The sequence below is a fragment of the Pteropus medius genome, unplaced genomic scaffold, assembly GCF_902729225.1.
Source record: "Pteropus medius unplaced genomic scaffold, Ma_sr-lr_union100, whole genome shotgun sequence".
Classification (NCBI taxonomy): Eukaryota; Metazoa; Chordata; class Mammalia; order Chiroptera; family Pteropodidae; genus Pteropus; species Pteropus medius.
In genome coordinates this window covers 3761539-3782925 of record NW_024354911.1, presented here as the reverse complement: position 1 = coordinate 3782925, position 21387 = coordinate 3761539, and the positions used below count along the sequence as shown (strand labels likewise).

The 21387-nt window shown below is 41.6% G+C and overlaps 2 protein-coding genes and 1 long non-coding RNA gene across 4 annotated transcripts in view; 1 reads left to right on the top strand and 2 right to left on the bottom strand.

Annotated features, from left to right (window-relative positions):
* Positions 1 to 817, top strand: part of REC114 (REC114 meiotic recombination protein) — a 103395-nt gene extending 102578 nt beyond the window's left edge. The window contains 1 exon segment of the mRNA XM_039856643.1: positions 623 to 817. Coding sequence (XP_039712577.1) covers positions 623 to 787 — 165 coding nt within the window. The 3' untranslated portion in view covers positions 788 to 817.
* Positions 818 to 883: 66 nt separating this feature from the next.
* The window catches only part of NPTN (neuroplastin), a 62674-nt gene continuing 42170 nt past the window's right edge, over positions 884 to 21387 (bottom strand). Inside the window, exons 4-8 of one of the 2 annotated variants that reach the window (XM_039856642.1) lie at positions 13268 to 13401; positions 10242 to 10515; positions 3326 to 3347; positions 2455 to 2529; positions 884 to 1894 (exon numbers count right to left, since the gene is read on the bottom strand). In XM_039856642.1, the coding sequence (XP_039712576.1) occupies positions 2469 to 2529; positions 3326 to 3347; positions 10242 to 10515; positions 13268 to 13401 (491 nt within the window). In that variant the 3' untranslated portion in view covers positions 884 to 1894; positions 2455 to 2468. The remainder of the gene's footprint in view (positions 1895 to 2454; positions 2530 to 3325; positions 3348 to 10241; positions 10516 to 13267; positions 13402 to 21387) is intronic. The other variant, XM_039856640.1, reaches the window with a different exon arrangement.
* Positions 4280 to 10232, bottom strand: LOC120597903 (uncharacterized). The gene is made up of 2 exons (XR_005651468.1): positions 9853 to 10232; positions 4280 to 9008 (listed from the first exon to the last, which is right to left on the bottom strand). It is a non-coding gene; the product is annotated as an uncharacterized LOC120597903 (long non-coding RNA).

The following is a 21387-nucleotide window of genomic DNA, read 5'->3' as shown; positions in this document are numbered from 1 at the left end:
AGTAAACTGTGTCCTCTGGACCAGGGGTCCCCAACCATTGGGCCACAAAACAATACCGGTCAGTGGCCTGTTAAGAACCCGGCCACACAGCAGGAAGTGAGCGACATGCTTGCGAGCGAAGCTTCATCTGTTTGTAGCCGCTCCCTAGCACTAGCATCAGCACCTAAGCTCCACCTCAGATCGGCATTAGATGCCCACAGTCCCTGGTGCCAAAAAGGCTGGGGACTGCTGCTTTGGATGGTCAGTTTATGACTGCTCTTTATTACATTCAGAGCCCGTTTCCACATGGTGAACTGCTCACAGCCATCCCTCCACGTGTGAGGTGGGAAAGATGAACTAAGCTAGGTTTTCTTATCAATCCATAGTGTTACCAGCACACTATTCTTCATTAAAGTAGGATCTTTGCAAATCATTTCATTAATACATTTAAAATACCTAAGAATGCAAGTTTATCTAACTTCTTATGTGTATTTAGAAACATTATGTAAAGGAGCCCTGTAAAGCTAATTCACACTAATTTTTAGTGTGTATTATTTCCCTAATCTTTCCTGTGTTCTGTTATTCAGGCTGTTGCTTTCACCTGTAGTCGCTGATAAAATGCTCTCTTTTGGAATCCCCACAGTCTCTCCTGGCTTCAGAGGAGCTGCCCCTTGTCTATGAACAATCCGCGTGGAATGCTGAAGAGTTAGGCCCCTTTCTACGCTTGTGCCTCCTGGATCAGAATTTCCCAGCATTTGTGGAAGAGGTGGAAAAGGAACTAAAAAAGCTGATGGGGTTGAGAAATTAGTACTCTATGTACATGTAGAACTAAAGAACTTGAAAGCATTGAAAAATCCTTCCTCAAGATTAGAGAAGATACTAGAATAAAGAATATTACTCCAAACACCTTTTATCAATATTTTATTTTTAAAAACAGGTGATCCACTTTTTTATACATCATTGCACTTCAACAATTACACAAAACACAAGTACATGCATCTGCGGTTACATACCGTGTGAGCACCCTGCCGGGTGAGAAAATCTACACTCAACCGTTAAATCAATGTGAAAAAATACAGTGTCAACCCCAAAGTATAACTAGTTGCATAGAGTACCATGCTAGAACATTTCAAGGTCACTGGAAACAAAAGATAAATTATAAAAGTCTGCCTTAATTGAATGTACAGTAAGGTTCAACACATCAGTGCAAAAGGATTTATGAATTTACATGATTTAATAAAAGAAAAATAGTCACTTAAAAAGCAATCATACATATATACTGCAATTCATTATATCCAATCAGTGGACTGTTCCAGCTTCTTACCAGAGTCATAGGTTAAGCCCTTAAAATTACAGATTTCAGTTTATATTACTCATCTTTTTGTACCAGAACCGCACAATTTTCTCATCTGACAACATACAGTAAGGAATGAATATCAGCTTAAAAATGAAACAAGCATTTATTTTATTTTGGATTTCTCCCACCCCCAAAAATATAAATATATATATATATATATTTATATACTGTATATATCTGTAGGTTTTGCTGTACTTTACAAAAATGTATCACTAGATGGCAGCAGTGCATTTTAGAACTTTGCCAATTTAACAGCTGCATTAAAAAATGGCGCATGCATGGTCTGATCCTCAGAGGACCTTTTCACTTCTATTTAAATATTTTAATAAAGGAAAAGAAAGCAACATTCACAGCACATCAAGCCCAAAATAGTTTACACCTTCTACACTGAAGCACTGTTTAAAATGTACCTGCCTAGGTCACCCTTACAGGAGAGGCTAAATAAGGCATGCTTTAGACAGTCATTGTGTGTTGCTCACTTAAAGGGGAAAGAACCAAAGAGGTCTGAGCAGAAAATGTAGCAGGTCATGTTTCCACCAGTTTCAGGAACCTAAAGATCTGTAAAAAAAAAAAAAAAAAAAAAAGAGCATTTGGAAATTAAAAGGGTATATGTACTGTCACTTAAGAAGTGCACCAAGTGCCACATAAATCAAAGCTTTGTTTCAAGCATGCTCAGGGATGTGGTGTGAAATTCTGATCTCCATGTGCCTGACGAAAGGCAATCTGGCCCAGCTCTGCCTGGCTCCCATTCTTGCCTTGCCCTCAGAAGCAGAGTGAGACTAATTGGGCCTCTGGGAATAATCCATCTAAGGAAGGTGACAATTTAATCTTTATCTCTTTTAAAAGATATGAGTGGACAGTAGCACAAAGTGTTTGTTTTGAAACATCATACATATTCTGAAATGGCATTTATGTAAATATGTGAAACAGCTGAAAAATGTTCCTTTCCAGCCACTACAGTGGACAGACATAACGGGTTCTATCGGTATGAGCCGCTCTGAAATGAATGCAGAGATCTTGCAATACAACACCAAGTACTGAAGAATTTGTAACAAGGTCAACAGAGGCACATTCATTTGAACATAATTTTTAAAACTTCTAAAGAAGGCCATACTTACATTATAAGTAGTACTTAATTTGTGTTTCTCTGGCGCAAGTTTTTATCTTTGTGATTGTTGGTAGAGTTGGTTTTCCTTTGGAGGAAAAATTGCATTACAAGAGTTAAACTTAAAAGTGATTAGCAACTTTTGAAAGTATAACACATGGAAATACAGGGACTCTTTCACTTACAGCCATCCCTGGTATACTAAAAAATTTTACTGCACAATATCAGTATATTAAAACATTCCCTGTGTAAAATACCCACACACTCTTAATTAACAGATCCATTTGACTCCCAAGGCAGACAACATAGAGGTAACTTCCCCTTTGATTTATAAACTATAATTATTATAAAGTGAGAACAGTAGTTTTTTCTCCACTGAATGCCACTGTCTCTCTTGAAAGATAAGAGATACTCATATACAGGCAGTGCTGTGCCCTCTGGTACTTAATTAATTTAGGTACTGCTTGCCTGCCTCTCATTCCTTAGTCCCCAACTCTAGGAGATTCTGCTAATCTTGGATTGATCCAAATTTGCAGTTCTATCTCTTGGATACACTTAATTGTTAATGGAACCAAATCGGTTATTTATGCTACAGTCCACCTTAAAATTAACTTTAACAAAATCCGAAGTCTCAGATATACCAGTCGCTTCCCCCATGTTATCAATTTAAGCATATGGGATGTGCAAAATTTTAAACTGTACAGCCTGTCCTGGGAATCAAATGGCCATCAGTCAGCTGCATGTCAGGCTGAGAAATCTACACTGCAACATTCATCCTCACTCACTGTCTTCCCCTACAATCTTAGCTACTCCATTTGATTAAACCACAAATGCAAAATAATTCAGTCAGAAACTACTGAGTCAATGTTCAATAAAGTACTTACATTGGCCCAGCTGGTTCATCGTCTACACAGGCATTCAGTTTTTGAATTATCCATTGAGAGACAGGAGAAGAAAGGAGAAAATCGTGAGACTCGGCATAAGGATTAACAGAAGAGCAAACGGCAAGTGGCAAACATGGCTATTCATAGCATTTATTCAAGGCCATTCCATCTGGAGGTGCAAAACACTCATGGAGTTATTATTTCTAGATTCAAGTTTCTAATGGCAGGTATGTTGTTTCAATGGTTTTAGTTAACACTTTGAATGCTTGTCATGAAAAACTGCAACTGTAGCGGACAGATAGGCTGCAATATCATTATATTCATCTTGTCCCCAAGTTCCAGTGCTTCACTCTTAAATAGATGAGAAGACAAACCAACATTTCAGTTGTAAAATCCTGCTGTTTGTTTTCTTGTGGTGAATGCATGCACAATTTTACCTCAATCCTGCAAATGTAGATGGATGTGTATATTCTATACATTTAGCCACACATCCTCACCTCCCCAAAGGACACCGTTCTCGCTGTTTTGTAAGCTTTAGCAGAGTCTAGTCTGGAGAATGAGTTTGAGAAGGAAGAAGCCATATAGTTCAACCTAATACTGGGTCAGCCAGGCAGGGCTATACCAGCAACAACTATGCACACCAGAGGATGTTCTGTGACACACCGGGGAAAGCTGAATAGTGGTGACATCTTCAGATAAAGACAGGCTCATTGTTGTGCCTTGGCCAAAACCAGAACCCAAACCCAGATAAGCCAGGAGATTTTTTAAATCAAAAAGCTTCCATTATTTGAGTTTAGAAGCCTTCTTAAATTGGTATTTTATGATTCTGATTTCTAAGTTTGTCTTTCCTGGTTCAACTAAGGGCAACTTGGTCCCCTTTAAATAGGGATATACATACACAGAATTTTTTTTTAAAGGCCCACAAAGTGGGAGGGAACAAGTAAATGCTCTTAGTTTCTTTTTATTTACAAAAGTTGGGTAGACTAAATGATTCACAATGGGTTGGTTTCACTGAAGGCTTCTAGAAAAACTCTCAGCAGGATTCCACAAGGGGGCTTGGTGCACATGAAGCAGTTATGGAGGTTACAGCCTCAGTGTCGGCATCCGCAGGAGCACACGTCAGGAGGAATGTCTGTCAGAGGGAGACATTGCTCCACCTGTTCCTTTAGGGCAACGGAGAGGCAAAGCCACCGCCAGCACACACAGTGACTGGAGCAAAAAAAAGATTAAAAAAAAAAACTAACCACAAACCAATGACTTATCAGCCAAAACAATAGGCTAGCGACACACTAGTGTCCACAGGATTCTACTACTAACAACAGTACACTACCGAACAGATACAGAGAACAAACTAAGACTTAAGGACACCCAAGACATCTGTGTGCTATGTATGCAGTGGAGATAAACAAAGACATATCAGGTACTAAGACATACAAGCCCAGCCTAAATCCTCCCTCACCATGACACCCTAATGCTCTCACATCCCAGCCAAGCCAGCTCAGCTACATGCTAGGAATAGGAACTAAGCACTCGGGGACTTAAATGAAAAGACATCGTTGCAAACTTAGAATATCGTTAGTGCTCTAGCTGTGCACCTGAAAATACAAAAATCTAAAGCAAGATAGCCGACTGAAAAATACCACCAATCTACTCCCAACTTGAAAAGAAAAAGCAGGGGAGGGGGAATCGCAATAGCCAGGCTAATCCCTTTTAAAGCATGATGCTGTCTGCACCGACCCAAGCATGTCACACCACAAGCTTCTCTTTCTTTTGTAGAGGGTGTGCCCTGGGCTCTGACTAGTAACATCACTGTCCAGCCCAGTAAGCCAATAACGTGCAAAGGGCTGCGGTAGGGTTTTAGCAACAGTGGCTCTGGTGTAGCGGCCATGCCTGCAAGTGGGAGCAGCTGTTATTCACACTAGTGTCTAAATCTCATGAGCCCCTTCGTTTCTCTCTTCCCAAATCCACTTTCACATTTACAAGGAGCAAAGAAAGGAGCCTCGTGCCTCCTACTTTCCGGGACTAAATCTCTATCTGCAGCACCACTCTCCCTTTACAGGTCAGACAAAAAACAACTTGATCGCTAACAGGGCAATCAGGAGAGAGGGAAAGAACAGAACTACAGAAAAAAGGTACAAAAATCAAAGTAAATGAGGATTAAACAGCAAACTGAAATCCAAATTAGTTGTGAAAGTGAATGAAGTAAACTTGAAGAAAAGTGTTAACATTATGAACTGTGCATCGTATAGACTGAAGCGGAGATTAAACAAACTCCAAAAGCATGCATATCGCTCACTTACCACCATGTTTTAAGGGTTTGATGCAATTGAGGGGGGAAAAAAAAGAAGTCATAGTAACCGACAAGTATCAACATACCCCCAAACCCTCAGGCCAAAAGATAGCCACTTAAACAATGACTGTTCTCTCCACCTAGGCATTACTCACAGCCACTGGCTAGATGAGGAAGAGGACTGGGGGAGAATGGAAACAAGACGCTTCTGGAATCCATCTTATGAGTGAAGTTCCTGGTGGAGCTGTTGCACAGACCGAATCTTGTCTTCCCAACCAAATGTACTAGAGCCCTCACTCCCCTATATCCGCCTCATATTCTGGAGGGGTACTCTGCCATGCCCAGCAAATAACGGATTACCTGATTCAATATCACCTCCAAAAAGATGGCTTTAAAGTCAAAATAACCAAGAGTGGACTGTTGGTTTAAAGCTCCTTTTTCATTGCCTTCATGTCACTGAGGATCGGGTTTTATGTTTTCTGAACCCACTTAAATTCTGCCTGATCTCAGCGGAGAAGATTAACCGAGAGAAACGGTTACTTCCAATTTCCTTTCTTGTTTGGTCCTACTGTTAGTTTCTCCATAAGGTAACTTGGTACTGATCCAATGACCCCTAGTTAAGAGACAATGAATGCATGTTTTGCATGTCATTTAAAAAAGTCACATTTCTTTTTCAACATTCCTGACATGTTGTAAAGCTTCATATGCTATCAAACGTTTTGCCCAACTAATAGATTTTAGAACATTAGAATAGCTTTTAATTCTAAACTGTCTAAGAGTTTAGATAACACGAGAGCCACTAAAAATGGTCCACCCCAAAACCTAAACTATCTTCTCTACCAGTACCTAAAGGAAAAGTTCCTCTGACTTGCTTATAAAAATTATCCTCCCAATGTGAAAATAGAAAACTCTTTCTGATACCAGCACTTTTCTTAAGTTAGCTCTTATTATTTTCATTTGAGGTTTCTGAAATGTCTGGAAAACTGAGGGCCCCAGCGACTAAGCAGATTCACTCCCCATCACCACAGGGGATTGAGAAAGGGAGACTTGAAAGCATATACTAAGCACTCTCTGGGTTCAGTCTGCAGGGAACCAACACAGAAGGTGTGCTCCAAGCATGTGTCCAGCTATAAGATGGATGGAAGGCTAAGGGATGCTGGCTCAACCTACACTTTTAGAGAATTACCATTTAACGTCTTAAGAGAAAGTTGTCAAGAGGTGAGTAAAGTGAAAAAAAGAAGCCCTTATTTGGCTCCATGATTCACCTGTTACTAAAAACACTGAAAGTAAAAGATGACAGGCAGATAAATTACCTACAAGTCAACGGACTGCGCCCAATCCCCAAAGAAACCATAACGGAGCCTACAGGGGTTTAGGTGTGTTTCACTTATAAGATATCCTGAATATACTCCAGGAGACAAAAAGACATAGGCCTCTTTTTCTTTTTTTCCTGGAAGCAGCTAACCCTTAACCCTAAGCATTTCATATGTAAGAAATCTAAAGCAATATTTGCTTTTCTAGGAAAACATTCAGACTAAACTTTGTAAGTTCGAAGTTGTGTTCACTTAGTACTTTTCTAATGAAGGGCTGAGCCACCAAGAACTCAGACTGCCCAAATATGAATATTATGAGTTTTATAAGAAATTTTTAATATGAAAAAAGTTATATAGTGAGTCAGAAATAAATCATAGGTGTATCTTGATAACAAAGTACCTATCTGACAAAGGAAAAGCATGTCAAGCCTATAAAAAGTCCATTTTCATAATGTATTAATATGTCAACACAGAGCCACAGATTATAAAAATTCATCACCTCTAAAACTCCAAATTTGTATCAGATATCATGTTTTGAAACCATTTATTCTGAAAAGGAGTAAGTATATACATATGTCTATATGTAAATTTGGGGAGGGGCATATTAGAAGATGGCATATGCGGTTGAGTCTGCTCATACACGAAATGCATAGGAGTTGAGGGGAAACTAGCTAAAAAAGAAAAAGCCACAGCATAAGGAAACTTACTGAGGAACAATCAACTTTTTTGTTAATGATTACTTACGAGAGAGGAGAAGAACAAAGGGGGTCGGGGCAGAGGGAGGAGTTGGAGAGGAAGAGGTAGTCAAAGGAGAAAACTATGGGATGGAAATGCTGGAGCTAGGGCAGGGATGTGGAGATGGAAATGGAACCTGGACCACGCTGGCTGTCAGGAAGGGAACGGAGAGAAGGCGAACACTGTGGTAATTCCAGCATTCTAGACTTTTCACCCCAATTCAACAACAACAAAAAAGTAAAAGCTGCTTGTGTTATTCTTCCAAGAGACTAGAGCATGACTAAGATGTTTTACTTTGCACCTACCCTGGTCATCTCTTTATGTAGGATTCATTCGCCTTCTTAAAAATTTAGCTTAAAAGAGGTATTTTCCCTCCAGGACACTGTCCAGAAGATCTGCTGACCACACATGTCTCCTATAGCAAACTGACCCCATTTGAGTTCAGTAGCCATGGAGCCCTTCAGATAAGAGCGCTGCTTTCCTGGGCAGGTGTGTGCGCCTGTCAGACTGGACCAAACCTAACCTGAAGGTCTTTGACATATGCTGCGACAGCAACCAGGTCAAGGAAGTGCCTCCTACAAGGAAGACTGGAACCTGATGGGGACATGCTAAACCAATGTGTCACTCTGCCAAGAATGGCAGCCAGCCTGTCTTAAAATGAAAAATCTGGTTCTGAAGCTCATCTTTGCCTTTCCTACCTGACTTTTTGCTTCTCTACCTTTCCAAAAGGAGGGCTGAGGAAAGGTGACACTCGACAAAGCAAAAGCATTCTAAGGAGTTGAAAAAGCCTTTTCAGGAGTGAGGCACAACTGCTCCCAAAGAGCCAATCCTGAAACCACACAGTTAACTCGCCCCCTTTACTCTCAGCTGTAAATGCAGGTATTCTGCCTTGGGAGTCCTAATTTGTAGCAGGAAAGAGAAAAATCTAGAGAAAAAGTATTATGCATATATGAAAACCCCAAGAAAGCAGTTTTGCTTCACAGAAGAGCAGTTCTATGGACTTAGGAAAAGGAAAGTAAAAACCCTGGGAACACTCTTTTGTTGCAGGGCGCTGGCCCGCTTACATTTACAAAGGCCTGTCTGCTTCCGACTGAGGTCCATCCCACTCCTCCATCTAGTCCACTGTTAAATGTACATCTGGAGGGGAGTCCACCAGGTATTCCCGAACACCATTGTTAGCTTTAACAAAAACCTTTTCACCAGCCTCACTAGAATACTCACTCTACTTAGTGCAGGCAAGGAGAATTAGGAGTTGTTGAGAAGAAAAGGAGAAGTGGCAATTGCTCTCAAACATGTCCTTCCAGCGAGTCTGAATCCACTGCATGCCTTCAGGGCTGCACTCTTTCTGAGGGAGCACCAGACCTCCTTTAGTATTCTCTCCTGACATACATGGTGTGTGTTACAGTCCCACTGGTCAGCCACAGGGACAAAGACAACTCGGTGGGGCAGGGTACAATACCACAATGTACAAGCACAGGCCCAGAACAGTCAGACTAGGGCTGGCATCTTCACCATCACGCAAGGTCGGACTCTGCTAAGCTTAGGAGCACACTCTTCTAGACTAGTCCCTGAAAGGCAAGTGGTGGTAATGGCTGGCTGGACAATTAATTTGTTTTTGCTGGTGATATTATAGGGCAGGAGGGTGGGGATGGGGAGATAGTTAGGAATCTGAAGTACTACCGATACAAGCGTCCATCAGTAGTTCCCCCAACTGTAACCACAGGGTTAGAAATGGAATATCCACGACAAAAAGCATATAAAAATCTCCCAGGACTTTTATGATTAAGCATGTCCAACAATGAGATTCTTGTTCTTTCCAATGCTTAACAATTCTGTGGTTCTGCTGCTACTATCAATCCCTTCTCTGGTCCTAGGTCAGCTTGAGGGGGCTGCCTCGGGCTTGGACTCCAGGTGTTACTGCTTAACTATCTCTGTCCTAAACTGAGGGGGGGGGGGGCGGGGGGGGGTGATGGATGGATCAGACGCTATCATTCTTGTCTATGAGACACAGAAAAGTCAAACGGTAGGTACCAGCTTCACCAAGAACCTTGAAAATCTATTGAAGGAACCAACCAAGGGAACCAAAGGCTGGCTTGTTCCCATGGCTCTTCCCAAGAACAGTCTGACTGAACTGGGGCAGTGACCTACAGGGGCTACACCAGGCAACCATGTGACAACCAATTAGATACCTTAAATCTGCCTGAAAGGCCAGGTGGCCTGCGATCTTGGGGTGGCTTCTAGGCTTGACTTGGATTCTCCTCAAGCTCAATCTGCCTGATGATCTGTATTGAAGGAGGACAGAGCTGAACAAAGAGACTGACAGCTGCCCATTCCCCACTCGGGGCCTGAAGGGCGGATGGGACTGGGGTTTGGAGAACACCCAAGTGAAAGGACAGAGCTAGTAATTATAGCTCTAGGTGGCTGATCTTAGGGGTAGGGGATAAGAAATCAATATAAGAATTTTCCTTCTCTCCTTTTGAGACTGAATCCCAATATCCTTAGAGTCCTCTCTGGGTGCTTGGACACCACCCAATGAACCAACCCCAATATCATAGCTATTTTGCAGGGATGCTCTTACCATCAGGAACTTCATCTGGCCTCTTCCTCTTCTCATACACAACAATGATCACCACGAGAATGATGATTTCAGCCAGAATTCCCAAGAAAGGCCATAGTGGGGCCAGGTGGCTCCGTACCCTGAGGATGGTGACAACGGAGGCAGAGCCAATGGAGTTGGTAGCATTACATTCATATTCACCAGGATCTTCTGTGATCTGGAGGTTCATGATGCTCAGCTCCGTGTAATTTTCCTTGTTGATAACAAAGAAGCGGCCAGAGGTATTGACAATCTCCTGCTCAGGGCCAGAAAAGTGAGAATACACAAAAGTAAGAGAAAGTGAGTTAGTGCCCAACACAGAGTGACACTGTTCTCCATTCCTAGCAGGACATTGGCTGGGATGAGGAAGCAGTGCCTAGAACAATCTTTGTCCAAGAAAGTTTGAGCATGTCGCTACTGACTTTTCCTCAATATCAACAACAACAAAACAACAACAAGTCAATGAGCTTCTGATAGAGCCAGGGTAAAAGCCTCCCTCCGTTGGTCTTCTGGACTTTTCCAACTTATATGAGTGAACGGAGGTCCTACCACCCTGAAGACCTGGAAAAGACCAACTCGATACAGAAAATGGTGCTTCAAATACCAGGTAAATAACTGTAACAGGAAGGGGATGGAGAAAGAGGGGTGTAACTTCCACGTTAGTCACGTCTGGTAACCTCAGGCCTGTCTGATGATTTTAGCCAGTACATCTACTTAACACTTGGTGAAGTCTAGAAAGCCTCCTTAAATTTTCAGAATCAATGGTAAGACTTGCTCCTAGTCAGAATTGGGGACATTCATTATTTCCCTTTCCTTTCAGAATTACAGAGTTAAAGGAAAGTTTATTCAGTCAATCAATAAATACTTACTAATATAAGCTACATGTTTCCTACCCTACAAAGCGGAAGGTGAGATAAAAAAGGAAAAAAGTATGATACAAAATAAACAAGGAGATGGGCTTCAATAGGGAACCAGACCTCCAAAGGGATGGTCATAGGGATGTGGGGGAAAGCCCCAACAGAAGGTATATATAGAGCATTGTAGGGCACAGAGTGAGTGGCCACTGCCAGAAAGAGTCAGGGAAAGCTTCAAAGAAGAGTTATATTTGAACCAGACTGTGGGGAAGGAGAGCTGATCCTGTAGGACAGGAGGGCTCCAAGCATGTGTGGGAAGGCAGAGGTACGAGTGCATGACCAGGGATCTGGGTGGCGCTGGGACAGGCTTACAGCAGTGATCTCATGGGATACCGGCACGGAAAAAACTGACTTGTGTCAGTTGTTATGCAACAACTAAAGGAGAATCAGAAATAGGAGAAGAAAGGGGAAGACAATCTTCAGAATGGTCTAGTATAGCACATAATCTTGTCTTCATGTGAGTGTGAACTGGTCCCCCAAAGAACTCACACAAGTTCCCACCAGATTGAGCATCTGGATACCTGCCATACAGAGGCCAGTCAGTTGAGACCACAGAAGCAGCAACAACCAAGAATGGACTATAAGATATACTCGTCTCCCCTCCTGCCCCATACAAAAGCAAGCAGAACCCAGAAGACAGAACAAGGACAATCCTCCGCTCCCCCTTGCAGGCTATGGGCGAGAGGACAGGAGATAAAACTTGTATTTTGGAATGGATTGGACTAAACTCTTTAACAACAAAGGGGTCCAAGAAAGGTACATAATTTGTCCAAAAAAAGGAGTTACAGAATTGCTGAAACTAGTGTCTAGAAAAAAATTGAAAGCATTTTATCTCAGCACTCAACAGAGTTTAGGCCGTTCAACAAAAGTTTTCAAAGGCATCAACCTAGAAATAGCTTTTTCCTCCCATCCCTCTTTCGTTAAAAGTTTTCTGTCTCCCAAATGATATACAGCTTGAAAGCAAGAGGAAGAAATAATGTTTGCTTTTAAATGTTTTTCAAATACAACAGATAATTAAGAGTTTGTGGGCATGAGAATAGGTGAGATGAAAATCCCCAATGAGGACTCCCAACCTGCGTTGACAAAAACTCAAGGGTTTTTTTGCCAGGGACCAATAAAGAGAAATTTCCCTGCAAGCAATTCAGAATACTAAATGTTTTGTTGATCTTTCAGGGCCTGTTCTGAAAGCCCTGCTTTCATTCCTCATTCTAATCTCCTTATTAAAGGGTTTCTGAAATCTATTCATCATTGTTCATGTTAGAGTCCTCATCACCACTTGACACACTACTGAGAGGTCATGGAGTGTGAAGAAAAATGGACTTAAAAAAAACAACAACTGGATTTGACCCTTTGTGTTGTCACTAATTTACCTTGGTCAATATGTAACCTTTCTAAAGAAGCTAGATTAGATGGTCTCCAGGGTCCCTTCTGATTCTGAAGACTGACAATCAACGAGGATGTCTGAAAAGTATAGTGCTGGGTACACAAGGCCTCGGGACAGGAGGAATGGGGCACCCTTAACAGAAAAGGTCAAACATCATTAAATCAGAGAAGAAGGGAGAGAGTAAACCTTTGACTCCCCCAATACCATCAGGAATCATGCTACAGACTGGAAAAGATGTTTTCTTTTCCCTTTTTTGGAACAGTTACATTTCCAATGTCTACGGCTACCCCAGGGCATCATCGGGTTGCCTCCATTCCTAATCATTACTTCCTGTATTCCAGGAATATACTAATAATTGTTCTCATTGCCTTGTCTTACCCAAATACAAGAAAGGTACATTAAGACCACTTTAAGAACAGTGTTTTCTTTCAGATAAACAGGCTAGAATAGTAGTAAAAGTTTAAGCTTGGAGTTAACTCTTTTAGTGTCCTATTTTGAAACAGTTTAATCTATCAGACAGACAGTTTTAACAAATAATGGATAGGGATTCCATGCTGAACAGAAACAGTTAGTGACCTCCAGATTCATGACTCTAGAAAAGGTGGCCCAAGCCATGCCAGCATGGCAGTTATAGCAACTGGCTCAGATGTATGGATCTCCCCAAGAGAAAGTCCAGCAACCACAGAGACCAAGGGCTGCTTCCTACTCACCATGAATTGACCGTTCTCCTTCTTGCGCCATATCCACTCTGGGTGCGGGTAGCCAACTGACTTGCAGTATATCATGGCATCCTGCCCTTCATTCTTGTTCTCACTCCGTTTATGGCCAGTGATGTCAGGAGCAGCTGTGAGAAAAAGTGCTGAATGTTACCATGGGAGCCAACTCAGAAGAGGATACAAAGGCCCCACCTACTGGCTCAGAGCCCTGCTTCATTTTTTAGGCTCACCCTCAAATTCAGCTTTGATAACATGCACTTCAGGTGAGAAAAGAGCAATGGAACCAACCCCACCCCCTACTGCCTGTCCACCAAAGCATCCCAAGCAGACACCGGCATTACTACACGTGGATTTCTACTAATAATGTTGGTGCTTCTCCAATCTACTTGAAGAGGGCACAGGCTCAATTACCCTAAATTAAGCCATGCAAGCAGAAGCTATTATCATCTCCTCCACCAGTCATGGTTTTTCTTAAAACATCCACACTAACAGCAATGATGGATTATGTCCACTGGCATATATCCCTCTAAGGAAATAAGGGGTCCAAGAGATCAAAAACCTAAAATAATTTACATACCTATTGCGAGGTATGTAAAACAATGAATGCCTAGAGAAGTTATCTAATAAATATCAATGACCAAGGCTCTCCCATGGAAGAGACTCCAGCAAACCAGCTTCATAAAGGAAACAAAGGAATGAATAGGAAATTTAGTGTCCCAAGAGAGTTTATTAACAGCTTCAGGACCTGATTTTGATTTGTACACCTGATCTAAAGTAATCTCAATGAACATAATCTTGGAGGAATGTCTAGACATGCTAGGGACTGCTGGTCCTCTCTGCTTTCAGAGATCAGTTAAGAAGAAATAAACAGCACTTGTGATTTAAAAATTAGGACTAAGTTTCAACGATCCAAGAAGCCTGAGATGGAGGCTAATTCTTTGAATCTGGCCTTCTTTGATCTTAACTATATTTTCCACCACACCTAAGTGCAGGTATGGAATGATCACCAGTTAACAGTGATCTGAAAGCAATAAAACTCAAAGTAGGCCAGACATCACTTTATTGGTCAAGATGAGAAAGTGAAATCAATAGGCCTGGTCCAAATTCCAGTTTTCATGGTTCTTTAATTACTCTGTGCTTTGGTTCTATACCCATTATCAAATGGAGATAATTCTAGGCCCTGCCTATATCCAGTGTCCTTGGACAGATAAGATGTCAAAATACAATCACTGAGACTATAAACGCCTATGGATGGAATTGTATTATATCATGGGCTGATCCCATGTTTCCCCTCTGACTAGCTTACCTTTTTTTGGCTTAAAAATAATCCAGTCCTGCTACTCTCAGACTGTGCTTCCCAGGCCAGCTCCAGAAGCTACTGGACAAGAATGGGCCGAGCAAGGCCCAAGCGGTCTCTATAACCACTGCTTGCCAAACGATCCTGCCCAATACTACTCGGTGTAAGGTTTTTCTAGATAGGATGTTATAAAGCAAATGTCTTTTTGTTTTTCTAGGTAAAATTCCTAACTACAGAAGGGAGTGGGTCAGGCTAGCTCATTCATTCTTGTTCTCTCCACACCAAATTTCTCCCATAGCCACCAGGTCACTTCTCAGGCCTACTGGTTGACCTGGTCACCTTTCCTCAAAGATTTATTCATTCAATAAATATTAAGGACCATCTCAAGCACTCCAAAGAGTAAGTTCCATGGCCATACACTAAAACATTACTTGGGGTGGGGGGTGGGGTGGGGACTGGGAGACACTACAAGCAGAAGAGCTATCACATTTTGACTATAGTTGTGTTTCATTCATCTGACAAACCTTTGTTAATCATCCACAACATGCCAGGTATGACATAACAGTTATGGGGGAAGGCCTTTCTGATGAGGTGAATTTTAGCACAGTCATAAAGAAAATGAGAATAGGCTACTCATATATCTGTGAGAAGAACTCTCGTAGAGGAAAGGCCAAGACCTTGATAAGTGTGCTTATCATGCACAAGGAACAGCATGGCAGAGTTTGTCAGAAACACAGTAAGCAAAGAGAAGCCAGTAGGAGAGGAAATCAGAGAGATTGGAGTCCAGATCATATAGGACTTTGTAGGCTACTAAAATGAATTTGGCATTTACTCTTGATCAGGTGGGAAGTCACTGGTGAACATTAAGTGCAGGTATGGACTGATCTGTGTGTTTTAACATGTCCTTCTGGCTACTTATGTGGATGACAGTTGTTAGAAACAATAATGGAAGACAGACCAATTCGGTGGCTTAGTTAAGTAATCCAGGCAAGGAATCTAGGCACGGGAGAGGGTGGTTTGGATGAGGACAGTAGCAGAAAGGAGGAGATTCTGGATATATTCTGGATACAGGTTGAGTTAATATATTTGTTAATGGACTACATGTGGGATGTGAGAGAAAAAGGAGTCAAGAATGACCCCAAGGTTTTTGACCTAAGTAACTACAAGTATGAAGTTATCAGTTACTTAGATGAGGAAGACTGCAGAAGAATCAGGGTGGGCTTTTTGTTTGCTTGTTTTATACTGTTTTGTTTGGGGATGGAGCAATGATGGTGTAAAAACCAGTTCAAATTTTAGGATACATTAACTTCAAGATACTTATTTAACATCCAAGTGAAGCTGTCAAGTAGGCAACTGAATATCAAGTCTGGAGCTCAGGAAATAGTCTAGGGCGAATATATAAATTTCCGAAACCAGCTTACATGTAATATATTTTCCCATTTCCATTCTCCTTTGCCCCACAGAGAATACTCACTCTGGCCCAGTTATCTGACTAACTGCAAAAATCAATACCATCAGCTTTTATTGTGGGGACTCATTTCCAAAATTACACGTTAGAAACACATAGAAGGCTAAAGTTGAGTTGGTTTATGGCTCCACAGCCTCTAAAAAGTCTATTTTGAAAAGACACAAACATGAAGGTCAAGACCTAGGGAGAGGGGTGGGGAAGGTCGTCACTCCTGCCTTGAGTTATTTAGGAGGAGAACACCACTAGGAAACTTATCTAACCCCTACCACACTTTGTTGGCCATGTTTAGACAGTGTAAGCCTACAGGAAAGCGTTTCCAATGGTTAGAGCCATTGCTGCTTTCTCCTCAATTTAGCAAAGAATACTGAGTAAAGCTTAACATTCTCTCTACCTAGTGTAGTCAAAAGAATAATGCCCACATTATTCACCCTAGGGATAGTGGAAGTATCACTAATGTACTAAGCAGAAACAGAAAATTAACCCAACCCACACCACTCCATCCTTATAGGGGATGATCATAACTACTGTCACTTTACCTTGGGGTCAATGAAAAGTTTTTTTTTTCACTTTTCTCTATCCTTTATGGTAGCTGCTCAATCAGAAAGCCTGTTCCTGCCCTACCTGCTGAGCAGGACAGCAGGGCCACAGAAAGAATAACCAGGCTCTCAGAGCACATGATTGGAGAGAGGGCCTCTTAGGGCTCAGAGTCCACCTGTGGTAGTTTAATAGTCTAGAAATTCTCTGATACTCTTCTCTTCAAGAGGTGGAGTCTAATTTCCCTCCCCTGGAGTATAGGTTGGGCTTAATGACTTGATTCTAATGAATAAAATAAAGTAGTAAAGGTATACACTAGTTCACAAAAGACAGTGGGGTTCTCCTTGTTCTCTCTGGGATCGCGCACTCTGGGGAGGTTAGCTGCCATGCTAGGATGATGCTCAAGCAGCCTATAAGGAGGCCCACACAGTGAGGAACTAAAGCCTTCTGCCAAAAGCCATGTGAAGCAGATCCTCCAGCCCCAGTCAAGCTTTCAGATGACCAGAGCCCCAGCCAACAGCTTGACAGACCCTGAGCGAGAACCACACCACTGATCTGCTAATTCCTGACCTACAAGAACTATGAAGTGGTGTTTGCTGTTTTAAGCCACTAAGTTTTGGGTTAATTTATTATGCAGCAATAGATAACAATCCAGCCACCAGGATGAAGCAGACATTACCCCATTTTTATAGACTGGAAAACTCAAGTTTGGAAAAAGTTATTTAACATCTAAAAATATACTGATTCCATAAGCTAGAATCCAAATTCAGGGCTGTCTGACTCCAGACACCATACTTTTTGTACTTTACCATATAGAGGAGAAAATAAACTGAACTAGAACAGGGTCCATAAAAATATAAATATACAACATGCATTACTGGTAACCGCACAGCAAACTGCCCAAAAGTTATCTCTGCTTGTAGATGTACCAGAACACTCTAGACCTAAGACCTAACGCAGGACTGATTTTCCTGTCAAGAGTTTAACTACTCTATATACTAAAACATAAAGAAAAGAGTTTTAGACTTTAAGTCTGAGAAATTTGGGCTCTATGGAGATTTCTATTACTCACCAACTGAGCAACCTAATGGGGGTGGGGAGGTCATTAAAAATCCTTTGAGCTTCAGTATTCACTTCTGTAAAATGAGAATATTACCCACATACTTTATAGAGGTCTTATGAGGATTAAATTACATCTCTATATCAATCAAGCATATGATTGGCACTCAGGGCCAAAAATAAACATTTAAATTGATCTATTAGGGCAAGGAAAGGCTAGGGTTAGCCTTTCTGAGTTCTAAGAAATCAAAGAGATGCTGATTATTCGGTGTTCTCTCCCTGTATGTGCTTATATAAGCAGGACTTGTTTGTGACTTAAAGTTTATCAGGTCAGACACTGACGAATTATATTATTATCTTATTGATATTAAGGTGCCTCACTTCATTTAATAATGCCGGGTCCTGCTGGGTCTGAAGTTAGGTCTAGGGTCTGACAGAGCAAATACTCCTTACTTCCTTGTACTTTCCCAGGGAGGCACAGACTGGTGGCAAGAGTGTGGGTAGATGTGGCGAGGAGGTAACAAAGAGACTCTTAAAAGAGATTACAGACCTGCTAGAGGTAAACTCAACCTCTGCCTTGTTAGCCACATGCTCTAATTACATTAGTTAATGGATAGCCTTCCAGTGTGCTAATAAATGGCAATGCAAAAGACTCTTGGTTACCCAACCACACGTGACCCAATTTTATTACCTGGGCCTTTGGCTGAGAACAAGTGCATGTTCCTCGGTACGCTCTGTTGCCTGATTTGCATCCAGCTCCTCTGCCAGGCTGGTGGCTGCAGAAAGTGTCAGCTTAGACAACGGAGGTATGTTCAGCTGAAGCTGACGATAAAGTTAAACACAACAGAGCTAAGAAAGGTATGGAGCCTCTTAGATGAAATGCTTATTTGGTACTCACTTTTCAAAGTAAATTCATAACTTTGCAACTCATTTTCAAAGAAACTCCATACTTAAAGGTGTTGTCAATGAATGGGTTGTCTCCAAGTAAACATAATGATACTGTATTGATGGTCTCTTTATTTCCTTTATGCAAAATATCAAATACCAGAGACATCTTGTCTTTGCTGTAAGCAAATTAGAGACTTGGCTGAAGGCAGAGGGAGACTTAAGATTTACTGCTATCCAAAGGCTAATCCAATAAGCAATATGAGATTGGTCAAGATAGAAGCTAGAAAGATGTTGGCTTTTGACTCAATAAGGCTTCTCTACACAGAGTAGGTTCATTCTTGGTTGTGAAGATGAGAGCTGTCTGGGATGTGTGCTGCCTCTTGCAGGTGAGGCTTTTCCCTTTCCTGCAGGTGAAATCACTGAGTGGAAGGCGCCAAAATCTCCAAGACAGTGATTCTAACCTTGCTGTATACTATAATCACCTGGAGTGCTTTTAAGAAGCCTGATGCCAAAGACATATTTCATACACATTAAATCAAGTTTGAGAAACACTGTTCTAACACCATTCCTGGTACCAGTGTTTGAGATCAGGGGGCTACAAGGAGGAAGTGTCCCATAAGATAGGGAGATGAGTGAGCGGAGGTGAGGGGAGCACTAAGGTGACATTCTCAAAGTTAAGAAGCTGACAGTCACTAACACTAGGAAAAGCAGCTTAGAAATAACTTCTTCAACAGCTCAACCTCTCATGTGTCCATGGAAGGAAATTATAACCCATTAGAGCCCTACGGGACCTTAAAGACCATCTATCTCATCCTACTTCACCATACACTGGGCAGCTGAGGCCCAAGGAAGGAAGTGACCGGTCAGGGTCATGGCAAGTTTAAGGCAGGCCCAGAATTTGAGCCCATCACTTCTCTCATTTTGAGGCCTTTTAATTGTCATGCACTGAATGCAGCCGCATGGCTTAGTCCTTTGGGGCATGGGCTCTGGCACTAGAATGCCTGGGTGAGAACCCTGGCTCCACCGTTTAACTCTATCTCTCTGGGCAAGTCATTTAATTCCCTTGAGCCTCGATTTTCTCACCTGGAAAGAGGGGATAATAATGGCATTTACCTCAGGGAGTTGTGAAGATTAAAGGAAGAGAATGAGTAATGCACCTAGCACACAGTAAGTGTGCAATATTAGCCCTTCTTAATCTTATTAAGGAAAACCAGCGTAGCACCCTGAAGAAAGGAAAATAAATAATAGGTATAGTTACTTGGGCTAAGGTTGATAATCAGAATGTTCTAGTAGCTTCAACATACTATTATGCTTCCAAAGACTTTTTAAGTATGGGCAATTGAGTCAGAATCAGCTTCAACAGCACCTCTGACCTCAAGGATGTCACCTCTAAGCATCCTCACCTGTCAAACTAGCTGCCTATCCTATCAAACGAATAAATAACCATGACAATGCTCTACACGCTCAAAGTGCTGTACAAATGTGAGATGTGTATTGTTCTCTTAATGTTATCTGTCATCTCACCATACAGGCCATCTCAACCAGTTTGAACTTTAACATATCACTTGTAAGGCTATGCAACAGAGTAGGAAACGGGGAAATGGGGCAAGGTCACTTGTAGAAATCCTAACATTTAGTCATAATATTCAAATAGAAAGCTAAGAAGTAGGGAGGAGAAAAGCAAACTTGATCCTGGCTCTTGCAGCCACCAAAAGACTGACTGTCATTTGAAATGCCCAATGAGTAGGAAGAGAGAATGACGGGCCTAATAAGATGAGAGACCCAAACTTTCCTAGGGCCGGGTTGTACCTTTTCAGAAGAGGCACTGGCCTGGGTGCTGCAGAAGGTTTGATGACCACCAAAATCCTTTTCTAAAAACAGCAATAAAACTAAACCTCGTTTCTTAGAATAGTCAAAATAGTTGAGGGATGAGGATAGGGTTCAGGAGTCATGACAAGGATTTTTCTTTCTACCTTTGTAAATTACATAGAAAAATTTTACTTGCTCTTTTATGAGCACTATTTTTTTTTTTTTTTTTAATTTTAGAAAAGGAAGAAAGGGGAAGAGGGAGGGAGTAAGAGTTAGAAAGGTTAAAGAATTACGGGGTTAGGAAATCGAACACCTATTCATTCACAAATGCTCTATAATAAGGTATGGAGTCTCTGGAAGACAGGGGCTCTGAAGAACCAAAAAGTTGGGGAAAGTGATGTGTCCTCAGAGTTATCTAAGTGGATCCTTAGAGAGGCTGGGCTATGGGGCAGAGGTCCCACTAAAGTCCAGTCATTGCTGTCCTTCTCCTTTGGCCAGCCCTGCTCCATCTTCTACCCTCAGCATTTGCTCAGGTCACCTGCCAAATAACCAAGAAATGTAATCCTAAACAGTAACAGTATCTTCCTGTTTACACTATGCCTCATCCTTGTCCTTTAAAACAAGAAAAACAAAAAACAAAAAAAAATCTACTTTAGATGCAAGGTCTTCTTCACTATATGCAGGTACTACCATCCTCAGAAATCTTTGACAGGGATCTACAGACGAAGGTGGAAAAGCACTACCATTTCTTGTCTATTCCCAGACACACATTCCTCCCTCTGACTCTTTTAGCCTTCTTTTTTTGGAATACAAGTAACTCAAGATTTGGTAATGTGACATATGCTGCCTAGTCCCTGGATACTCCAAGTCCTTTGCTCCCCACAGTGCTAAGCCCAAACAACACCCTAGGGAAGTTCTGAATTGGAGGAAAAGCCGGATGGGGAAGAAAAGGGCTGGGCATAGAATAGGTGCTAAAAATATATATATTGCCCCGAACTGTCCATTTAGGTAAAACACAAATGAAGATTCTCAGGAACTCCTTTCATTTCAGCAGAGGTC